This window comes from Triticum urartu, chromosome 4A (assembly GCF_056163025.1).
Source record: "Triticum urartu cultivar PI428250 chromosome 4A, HENAU_Tu73, whole genome shotgun sequence".
Classification (NCBI taxonomy): Eukaryota; Viridiplantae; Streptophyta; class Magnoliopsida; order Poales; family Poaceae; genus Triticum; species Triticum urartu.
In genome coordinates, this window is record NC_141876.1 from 49,621,423 (window position 1) to 49,633,450 (window position 12,028).

At 47.2% G+C, this 12,028-nt stretch overlaps 2 protein-coding genes across 2 annotated transcripts; both read left to right on the forward strand.

Moving 5' to 3' along the window:
• The first annotated feature begins 1,088 nt into the window (after positions 1 to 1,088).
• Positions 1,089 to 3,319, forward strand: LOC125554585 (beta-fructofuranosidase, insoluble isoenzyme 3). Its single transcript, XM_048718101.2, has 3 exons — positions 1,089 to 1,284; positions 1,377 to 2,725; positions 2,963 to 3,319. Exons 1-3 carry the CDS (start codon positions 1,089 to 1,091, stop codon positions 3,164 to 3,166), a joined length of 1,749 nt encoding a protein of 582 aa, XP_048574058.2. The 3' UTR covers positions 3,167 to 3,319.
• A 5,605-nt stretch (positions 3,320 to 8,924) lies between these two features.
• On the forward strand, positions 8,925 to 11,308 carry LOC125550557 (UPF0481 protein At3g47200). The gene is made up of 2 exons (XM_048713580.2): positions 8,925 to 9,943; positions 10,273 to 11,308. The coding sequence occupies exons 1-2, from the start codon at positions 9,338 to 9,340 to the stop codon at positions 10,978 to 10,980; spliced, it is 1,314 nt and encodes a 437-aa protein (XP_048569537.1). The 5' UTR covers positions 8,925 to 9,337; the 3' UTR covers positions 10,981 to 11,308.
• Positions 11,309 to 12,028: the final 720 nt, after the last annotated feature.

A 12,028-nucleotide genomic window follows, 5' to 3' on the forward strand; every position in this document is an offset into this window, starting at 1 on the left:
GACAATGGTAAAACAAGTCCAGCAACACCGCCCGAATGTGCCGGCAAATCCTGATAGGAGCTGCACATATCTCGTTCTTAGGACACACTCAGATGAGACTAGCTACGAGTAAAACCAACCCTCAAGTTTCCCCGAGGTGGCCCTGCAGGCAGCTCGGTTTGGACCAACACTTAGAGAAGTACTGGCCCGGGGGGGTTAAAATAAAGATGACCCTTGAGTCTGCAGAACCCAAGGGAAGGTGGTAGGTTGTTAAATGGTAAACCAAGGTTGGGCATTGCTGGAGGAGTTTTATTCAAGGCGAACTGTCAAGGGATTCCCATTATAACCCAACCGCGTAAGGAACGCAAAATCCGGGAACATAACACCGATATGACGGAAACTAGGGCGACAAGAGTGGAACAAAACACCAGGCATAAGACCGAGCCTTCCACCCTTTACCAAGTATATAGATGCATTAATTAAATAAGAGATATTATGATATCTCAACAAGTAAACATGTTCCAAACATGGAACAAGCTCCAATCTTCACCTGCAACTAACAACGCTATAAGAGGGGCTGAGCAAAGCGGTAACATAGCCAAACAACGGTTTGCTAGGACAAGGTGGGTTAGAGGCTTGGTTCAACAATATAGGAGGCATGATAAGCAAGTGGTAGGTATCGCAGCATAGGCATAGCAAAAGAGCGAGCATATAGCAAGCAAAGATAGAAGTGATTTCAAGGGTATGGTCATCTTACCTGAAATCCCGCAAGGAAGAAGAACGAGTCCATGAAGAAGCCAAACGAACGTAGTCGAACGGGTCCTCACAATCACGACGTTACCGGAACCAACCCGAAGAAGCAACACCGGAAAGAAGCACACAGCATAGTAAACAACCACCACATAACATGGCATGATGCACAATCAAGTATGATGCGTGTCCGGTTTAATGAGGCATGGCATGGCAAAGTACACAAACAATCCTACAGATTGCTAGGTTGGCTGGTTGGGTTCCCCTTATAACGCACGTTCGTGTGTCCCTCCCACGTACTCGTCAACCTAGCAACTACAGTAGTTTGAACCGCGAGCAGCACGTTGATCGTTTCGGGCATGGCGATCCAGCCGATAACGTGGGTGGTTTTCCTGTTGCTCGCGCTGTCGTCGTCGTGGCCCATCGCGGAGGCGTCGCACCGCGTCTTCCCCGACTTGCAATCCCTGGAGGCCGAGGGCGGGCGCGCCGTCGACGTCGACGACTCGCTCCGCACCGGCTACCACTTCCAGCCCCCATGCACTGGATCAACGGTACGTACTTATGTGCAGATTGAATACCTCGCTGATCTTGATCGACATTGTCTTTCGCTATCTTGATTTTTCGATGCGTACGTGTGTGCACTGCAGATCCTAACGGCGTGCTGTACTACAAGGGCGTGTACCACCTCTTCTACCGGTACAACCCCAAGGGGGCCGTGTGGGGCAACATCGTTTGGGCGCACGCCGTGTCCACGGACCTCGTCAACTGGGTCATGCTCCAGCCGGCCATCTACCCCACGGCGCCCTTCGACGTCAACGGCTGCTGGTCCGGCTCCGCCACCGTGCTGCCCGACGGCACGCCGGCCATCATGTACACCGGCATCGATGGCGACGGCCGGCAGGTGCAGAACGTCGCCTACCCCAAGGACCTCTCGGATCCTTATCTCCGGGAGTGGGTCAAGCCCGACTACAACCCCGTCATCGCGCCGGGCCCCGGGATCAACGCTACCGCGTTCCGTGACCCGACGACGGCGTGGCGGGGACCCGACGGGCTCTGGCGCCTGGTGGTCGGGACCAAGGACAACCACCGGGGCATCGCGGTGCTCTACCGCAGCCGGGACTTCCGGCGTTGGGTGCCGGTGCACCGACCGCTGCACCACGGCGACACGGGCATGTGGGAGTGCCCGGACTTCTACCCCGTCACCTCCCATGGCGTCCTCGGTGACGTAAAGCACGTGCTCAAGGTGAGCCTCGACCTAACACGGTTCGAGTACTACACCTTTGGCGCGTACGACCACGCCACTGAGACCTACGTGCCGGATGCGGCGCTCGCAGATGGCAACGACGGGCTCCGCTACGACTACGGTAACTTTTATGCGTCCAAGACGTTCCTCGACCCGGCGAAGCACCGCCGCATCCTGTGGGGTTGGGCCAACGAGTCAGACTCCACGGCCGACGACGTCAGGAAGGGTTGGGCCGGCGTGCAGGCCATCCCTAGGAAGATCTGGCTCGCGGCGAACAGCAAGCAGCTCATGCAATGGCCAGTCGCCGAGGTCGAGTCCCTCCGCAGCAACCACATCAATATCACCGACAGGCTCATCAAGGGTGGGGACTACTTTGAGGTCCTCGGGCTCACGACGCCGGCGCAGGCCGACGTGGAGGTATCGTTCGCGGCGATGGACCTGGACAAAGCCGAACCGTTCGACCCGGCATGGCGCGGCGCCGACGCGCAGACGGTGTGCGCGGCGCGGGGTGCGGACGTCAAAGGCGGCGTGGGGCCGGTCGGGCTGTGGGTGCTCGCGTCCGACGAGCTCAAGGAAAGGACGGCGGTCTTCTTCAGGGTGTTCAAGGACAGCGACGACGGCAAGCACGTCGTGCTGATGTGCAACGATCCCTCGAGGTCGTCCTACGCCGACCACCTCTACAAGCCAAGCTTCGCCGGATTCATCGACGTCGACATTGTGAAGGCTGGCGGCAAGATACCTCTCAGAACCTTGGTACGTTACACCTACTCTTTTGGTTCCAAATTATTTGTCGCAGGTATGGATGTATTTAGATGTATTTTAATTCTAGATACATCATTTTCCCCGACAAATAATTTGAAACGGAGGAAGTAGCTACTGGTAGTACTACATATCAGCATGTTTGGGGGCCAAATGTGTGTACTTTTCTTAATCCGGGCTTCTAGTTTTTTTGTAACTAGCAATTGATGCTCTACGCTGCATTGTGCGCAGATCGACCACTCCATGGTGGAGAGTTTCGGAGGGCACGGCAGAATAAGCATATTGTCGAGGGTCTACCCGACAAAGGCCGTCGGCGACAAGGCGCGTCTCTACGTGTTCAACCACGGCGAGTCAGACATCAAGGTTACGCACCTGAATGCGTATGACATGCGGTCGGCCAAGATCAGCACGGATATCAATCAACCGACCAGATGATCGACGCGCATGATAATTGCACATTTGTATAGCTAGATTATTAGGAAATAAGTATCAAATAACAGACTTGAGGTGTCATGATACCAGAGGCTAGACAGGTTATTTGCTGTGTATCTTTTAGTTACTGCAAACTAGTATGCACTGCATTGATGATGCTCTAAAACTCAAACAAACATTGATGTTGATATTCAAAAGTCAATAAGTTTCCCAGCACTATAAACTCGTCAGTATGAAGGATGCAATCTGTAAAATACCATTAACATCTCAAGAATTGTCTGCAAAAAAGAACGTCACATTCCCTCCCAAGAACATATGCTCAAGGTGAGCCTCGACCTTACGTGGTTTGATTACTACACCTTCGGCACATACGACCATTCCACCGAGACGTACGTGCCCGATGCGGCGCTCACAGACGGAAACGACAGGCTCCGCTGCGACTACGGTAATTTGTACGCATCCCAAACGTTCCTCGACCCGGTGAAGCAACGCCACATCCTATGGGGTTGGGCCAACGAGTCGGACTCCAAGGCAAAATTTATAGCAAAAGGGGAATGCTAAAACTCAGTCGACTAAGACTTTATGAAGTCTCAATCGACGAGATTAGCTGTCCAATTTCATCGACCTGTTTCAATCGCTGATGTATTCTTCCTTTTCAAAACACACTAGGCCTTCCACTACTTGGGTTGTGGGCTGTGGCTTGCGGCCCTTTCTTTTGTGATTGTCTGTTTTTATATTCTCGTAGTCGTCCCATGTAAATATTTGTATGTTTTTTCTTTTTCTTTTTTGCTGGGTTGTGTGCACCGTGTATGTACAGAAGAAAAAAAAATTGAACACATAGAAGAAGAAAGTTAATTGGGCAGATGACTCTCTGTTTATGTATACAGTATACATCTGTACTTGTATTTCCATTTTCAATTTTTTTATCTTTCTTGTTTAGGAAATATGGAACATTTATATTTTTTAGGAACCTACATTTTGACATCGCGTGAACAATTTTTATTCTCACATGTTGTTGTCTTATTTTTTAATTCTGAGATGTGGTTGCCTTTTCTACATGACTTTTGTTTTATTTGCTTATTTGCATCCTGTCTTTTTTTTTACTTTGTTTCTTTGTGTATTACCCAAAAACAAATTTTTATTGTGTTTATATGCTATGTGTCTTTTTTTTCACAGGCGTACACCGTAAAGTTGCATGCCTCACATTAGGCATGCAACTACAAGTGTCGCCCTTGACTACAACTGACATTTGTTTTGTCGGAGAACAGTGGGAGAGGGAAGGAGTAGTTGCATGTTTGTCACTAAACATGCAATTGCAAATTTCGCCCTCAACTGCAACTGCATGTCCACACAAGCGACTGCAATTGACTTTTGCTCCATTGATGGGCGGCAGGAGGGGGGTAGTTGCATGCTTCAGACTGGGCATGCAACTGCAAGTGTTGTTCTTGACTGCAACTGCATGTCTACCCACCCGATTGCAACTAATCTTTTTCTTAAGTCGAAGGACATCTGGAGGAGGGGGGGTAGTTGCATGTATGACTGTAGGCACGCAACTGTAAGTTTTGCCCCCGACTGCAATTGTATGTCTACCCATCCGACTTCAATTGACCTTTGTTTCGTTGGAGGGTGGCCAAAGAGAGGGGAGTTGCATGTTTGACACTAGGCATGCAACTGCAAGTGTCGCCCTTGAGTGAAACTGCATGTCAACGCACCCGACTGCAACTGACCTTTGTTTTGTCGGTGGGCGGCGGGAGAGAGAGAGGGAGGGGGGGTAGTTGCATGTCTGACGCCCGGCACGCAACTGCAAGTGTCGCCCTCAATTGCAACCGACGCTTGTTTTGCCGGAGGGCGGTGGAAGAGGGACACTTGCAGTTAATTTGCTCCTTTTCCCCTTTAATATGATTTTCATTTCCCATTAGTAGAAATACATTTCCTTGCGTGTATATGAATATTTTAAAAAATACATGTTCAAGGATTTTTAAATAATTAGTGAGCACTTTTCAAATATGCGGTGAACATTTTTTCAATACGCGATGAACAATTTTCTAGATTTTTTCATGCAATTCTTATTAAATGTTCATGCATTTAAAAAATTGTCCATATTTGAAAACATATTTCATATTTCTTTTAAACTGTCCATAAAATTGAAAACTGTTCACGGTTCTTAAAAAATGCTCATGTGATTTTCACTTTTAAAAAAATGTTCGTGTAACAAAAATGGTGTATATATTCTATATACCTATGTGTTTGACCTTTGTCCTTCTGTACTTTAACAACAGCAGGCAACAACTTCATAGCTCGCGGGCAAGCAATAGCAAGCACAAAACTATTATTTTTTCTTCAATATCTTTTCTTTGTGTTCAAATACTTTGTATTTTTTCATGAACGAAAAAATGATAATAAGTTACATGCCCATATAAAAAACAACACAAGCATGCATCGTATTGCATACAAGATTTTTTCCGGCAAAAAATAATGCTATGATTTGAACAAAAAATTTACCTCACTCGTTGAGGTTGTAGCTGGATAGCAAAACACATACTCCCTCCGTTCCTAAATAATTGTATTTTTAGAGATTTTAAATGGACTACCATATATGGATGTATATAGACATATTTTAGAGTGTAGATTCACTCATTTTGCTTCGTATATAGTCACTTGTTGAAATCTTTAAAAAGACAAATATTTAGGAACGGAGGGAGTATTATACTTGCAGTTGTACAGCCCAAGTACAAGAAGAGGAAAAAAAATCTGGCAACAAAGCAACAGATCACAGGGGAAAAGATGAGATAAAAGCCCAGTAGAAATACAAAGCCAGCCCATAGCAACAAAAACATGCAAACAGTTCCATAAACAAAGCAGGCCTAGTTTGTACATATGCTGATATCATATACATATGCTGATGTCATCAGTTGACCGAGACTTCGCGAAGTCTCAGTCGACTGAGATCTAGACAAACCCATAGCAAAAATTAGGTTGTCCTATGCCGACAACCTCTACAAGCCGACCTCCACCGGCTTCATTAATGTTGACGTTGTCGAGACCGGCAGTAAGATACCTCTCAGAACCTTTGGTACATTACACCAACCTACTACACTACTGTCTTAACAGTGGTACTCCCTCCTCAAAATATAAGACGAAATTGACTTTGCTCGGTCTTTGATGCATGAATTTGACCGTTAATATATGTCAAAATATATGTATTAAACATGTATAAATGGCACAATCGTATTTGTGTTTTGAAACAATTTTATTTTATATGTCTGCATACTAATTTTGTAGACCACATGAAAATCATAATCAAAGTTGTGTAACAAAGACCAGAAAAGTCAATTGGTGCATTCTGCGCAGATTGACCACTCCATGGTGGAGAGCTTCGGAGGCCACGACAGAGCATATTGTGAGGGTCTACGCCACAAAGGCCGTCGGCAACAAGGCATGTTGTGGGCCAGACGTCAAAGTCACGCACCTGAACGTGTACCACATGTGGTCGGCCAAGATCAACATGGACATCGATCAACTGATCAGATCATTGACGCGGAAGATGTACATTTGTATAGCTAGATTATTAGGTAGTATCTAATAACAGACTTGAGGTGTCATGATATGAGAGATTAGATGGGTTATTTTGCTTTGTGTCTTTCACTTCCAAGTAATTTGTCTCTGAACTCTTTGATCATAACCCCTTACTTCTGTGCAGATGTTCAGATCATAACTCCCTTGGTCTTGGTTAGGAAATTTGTCTGTGAACTCTCTGATCATAACCCCTTACTTCTCTCCCCAGGAGATGAAAGTAAGGATGCGCCTAATCCTAGAGAGTTTCAGTTTGACCTAACTTGGTTGAAAAATTATGAGTTCTACACCCTGGTTGAGAAATTTGGTCTAGAGTTGCATATGTTGTTGATCCTATTGATATTCTCAACATTAAACTTAGGAGAATTAAGTTAGACTTTTAAGGGCTGGGGGTCTAATAAACATGGTTATGATAAAAAGAGAGAAAGATTTGAGGATGGAACTATCCTTATTAGAAGAATTAGAGGAAGTTGGTCCTTTAACTCCTGAATTGTATAACAGAAAGCTGGATGTGAATTTTGAGCTTCATGAGATCCTAGTTAATGAAGAGATCTTTTGGCTTCAACAATAACACGAGCGTTGGCTTCTCAAAGGTGATCTAAATACTGACTATTTTCATAAGATTGCTAATGGGCGTAAAAGGAAAAATACTATTCATCCTCTGAAACATGGAGAGGTGGAAACTGAGGGTACGAATAACCTTATCACCCACACTACTGAGTACTACAAAAACCTGTTTGGTCCTGCTCCTGGGAACCAATTTCATACGAATCCTGACACGTGGGGGGGGGGGGGGGGGGGTGAGAAACTCAATGATAGGGATAATAATTATCTGATTAGAAACTTCTAGGAGGAGGAACTGAAGGAGCCTATTTGCTATGGAGGCTAATAGGGCTCCTGGGCCTGACAATATTCCTGCAGAATTCTACTAGTGGTGCTGGCATATTGTCAAAAATAAAGGACTTGTCGTCCCATGTCAACATCACGAATGTGCTCGTCAAGGGTGGGGCCTACTTAGAGGTCCTCGGGCTCACGACACCAGTGTAAGACGATGTTGAGTTGTCATTCTCGGCGATGGACTTGGTTAGAAAACATCTGGGCCTCTAGGCCCTTTTGCTTTTAAAGATTATACCATAGCTGGGGGCCATGCCCCCCCCCCCACCCCGAACTGCAAAAGGGCCACTGCACCTTAACATGATTGATGCTCCTGCACTAACTAACAATTGATGCTCAATTGTGCATTCCGCGCAGATCGGCCGCTCCATAGTTCAGAGCATCGGAGGCCGCGACAAGATGAGCATCCTACCTTCGGGAGTGTGTCAAATCAGAATTCAACCCCGTCATCATGCCAGGGTCAACGCCACCGCGTAACGTGACCCGACAAATGCGTGGCGGGGACCCGATAGGCTCTGGTGCCTGATCATCGGGACCAAGGACAACCACCGGGGCCTTGTGGTGCTGCATCAGAGCCGAGACTTCTGGCACTGGGTGCTGGTGCGCCGAGAGCTACACCACGGCGACACCGGCATGTCGGAGTGTGTGGACTTCTACCCTGTCACCTCCCATGGCGTCCTCGGCGATGTAAAGCACATGCTCAAGGTGAGCCTCGACTTGACGCGATTCGGGTACTACACCTTCGGCGCATACGACCACGCAACCAAGACGTACGTGCCGGACATCGTGCTCGCAGACTCCACCGAGACGCCGTGCTCTTAAACTAAGGACCCTGATAAATGCCGCACGTATGACACAAACACATGGCAACTGCAGGCGGTTTTGATGCCAAGTTTAGTGATGCAAGACGGCAAGTTTCATTTTTGGTTTGTTTTTCTTTTCGGATGACAACTTTAGTTGTAAAAAACACCAGACCCGGAGTACTTCATGCCACACGTATGGCACTTATCATTTGAGTAAACTAATATATGTCATTTTTTGTTGTTGAAAGTGCATGTTTTGTACTACTATTTATTTTCTTGACGACACACAGCGGCGTGCACTGCGCGGTGCACCATGACTGTTTCACCTGCTGCACTGCTGAACCGGGCACCATCACCAAGTTTCACCTGCTGCACTGCCGAGCCCCGAGCGTGCGAAGGAGGCAACACACATGCATAAAGCGCGACAGAGTGCACCAACTACACACGCTTCCCCGTATGACCCGGCCGGCCCGGCCGGGTCTTTTTCTTTGCCTCCCATCTAAGAAAGGTTCCGGTTCGCTGCCATTAGCACTGTAGATACCACCGTGCTCCGTCTACTGTATGCATAGAGAGCAGTATCTAGCTAGATCAGGTAGCTTTAGTAGACACCCTTTGTCACATATTCCGGCTGTTCCATGAAGTGTCCTTTCATATCTTTGGTAATCGTTACGCCGCCGCCGATGGACTACACCAAGACAAGTACGTACGTATATATGCATATGTTGGAGTAGCTAATACGAGTTCATGTAAAGATAGCCTTGTTCGATCAGTGTGCTACGTATTCGCGCGCTTACGTACAGACTGCATGGTGCTATTCGTATCTATCTATGTATATATACGCAAGGACTCCCCGGCCGGCTTTAAATAAAGGGTAACCCGCAAGCTGATCAAAGGTGAGCTAAAAATGGAGAAGGCGCCGTCCATCGGCTCCAGCAGCTGGGTGATGGAGATGGAGAGGACGATCGGCGACATCGACCCGGCGGTGGAGATGGCGCGCTGGAAGCGGCACTCCATCTACCTCGTCCCCGAGCGCATCAAGAACCTGCACAACACCAAGGCGTACCGGCCGGAGCTCGTCTCCCTCGGCCCCTTTCACCACGGCGAGCCCGACCTGCTCCCCATGGAGGAGCACAAGCGCCGGGCCGTGGTGCACCTCGTCAAGCGCTCCGGGAGGCCGCTGCGGGAGTTCGTCAACGCCGTGGCCGAGGTCACGCAGCAGCTCCAGGAGGCGTACAAGGACCTCGGCGCCGAGTGGCGCGGGGACGATAACCGGCAGCGCTTCGTCGAGCTCATGCTCACCGACGGCTGCTTCCTGCTGGAGGCCATGAGGATGGACGCGCTGCGGGGGAAGGTGCAGGGCGACTACGCGCCCAACGACCCCGTCTTTAGCCAGTACGGTTACCTCTACTTGTGGCTGTATATCCAGTCCGACATGGTCGTCATGGAGAACCAGCTGCCACTGCTTCTTCTCCACAGGCTATTCCTTGTTCTCGACCATGACAAATATCAGGTACGTACTCATTACTCTTTTCTCATATTTTCCATTTTCATTTATTTCATATGATAATAAATACCATCCTACCATTTTCTCCCAACTACAAGTATTTCGGTACAGAAGGAGTACCATTTACTAGAATAACATGGAGCATCAAAATAGCAGGTTCAAACTGCATTGTACTAAAATTTAAATTGCGCATATATAGATACTTTTCTTTTGTAGATACACACACACTGTCAAATTACTGAGCTGTTAAAAGTGACTAAAAAGTAAATGTGTATGTGTTTCGATGCAGAATGCACGTTAGATGTAACCCTCTATATATGTCAACTTTCCTACAGGATGCTCGAGAGATAAGAAAGTTGGTGCTTGATTCCCTTTGTCCTTGGCGCCGACATGTGGTTGATATAAACCCCCTCGGGCTCCATCCCCTCGACATCTTACACCAAAGCCTTACCCATGACGACCACCAAGATCGCAAAGGTTCGAAGGCGTATGTCATGCCCTCCGCGATGGAGATCTATGAAGCAGGAATCCATTTCAAGGTGAGCGACACCGACAGCCTCCTCGACGTCCACTTCGAGCATGGCGTGCTAAGCATGCCGGCGGTTAGGGTCAACGAAGGCACCGAGAAGAGGTTCCTCAATCTAATGGCATTCGAACGGCTCCACCCTTCTGCTGGCAATGCCGTGACGGCCTACGTAATCTTCATGGACAACATGATTAGCTCGGCCAAGGATGTCGCCCTGCTCAGATCTAAGATGATTATCGAGAGTGGGTTGGGCAGCGATGAAGAGGTCGCTAAGCTCCTAAACAACACGCTAAACAAGGGAGGAGTGATGAGCCCTTCTAGTAGGCTCCACGATGTGCAGCGACAGGTGAATGCCCACTGCAGGAAGAGATGGAACAGGTGGCGAGCTAACTTCATACAAACCTACTTGAGAAACCCTTGGGTGTTCATTTCCCTCGTCGCCACCGTTATTCTACTAGTTGCCACACTTTTGCAGACCTTCTATACGGTTGCACCCTTTTACAAGCTAATATCCTAGCAGTAGTAAGTTAGTATGCCATCCCCGCCAAATTATAGTGCATATAAGATTTTTTTTTCAAAGTCAAACTTTGTAAACTGTGACCAAACTTATACTAAATAAACATTTACAATACAAAATGTACACCATATACAAATATAGTGGTATTGGTTTGGTATAGAAAATATCGATACTTTTTTCTATAAACTTGGTCTAGTTTTATGAAGTTAATTTGGCGATTTGATAAAAGAAATCTTATGTGCACTATAATTTGCAAGGAGCAAGTACCATCTAAATGTACATTCGATACTGTGTTTTTAAGCATATAATGTGTGTTAACAACATGTATATAAGTTTCGTTCATTATGGACATCTATGCAACGAATAATTTGGGAATAAATTGATGTATCTTGACTAAAAAGCTTTTGTTCACAACTACAAAAATGTTTAATCCAAATAACCTTTAAGATTTCATGAATAGAATATAAACTTGGGTATGTGACAACCTGAAGTTCACAAAAATGGACAAATGACTCCCCTCTTCCCCCGCCCTGATGCATGGAAGGTGGTTTTGGAGCATGGGTTTGTTCGCGTGGTACGTTACTCTCTCCCCCGCTCCCTCTATTCATCATAGACACGGGTCATGCCCACTCAACGCTGGAAGTATTTTTACTCTTTACAACGGTGACTAAACGGTGACTACATGTCGAGCCCGGCCCGTACCCTCGCCATGGACAGGGTCTGCCACAAGAGATGTAACCCCCTTTGTTGTGACTGCCTTGATAGGGACAACATATTCCAATCTCTTATCGAACTGCTTGCTCAACCCAATCCGCCAGCCTTGCAAGCAGAGATAAATTAAACAGCTAGAAATCCTTGAGCCCTAGGCCTCCCATGCCTTTGGGTTGCATCATGTCCTTCCAAAAAACCCAGTGTGGCTTTCACTGTCCATCTATACTTTCCCACCTAAATTTCCTGATTAACATGTTTAGTTTCTCACATAGACCCCTTGGAAGCTTGAAGCAAGACATAGAGTATACAGGCACAACTTGGGCTACTGACTTTACCA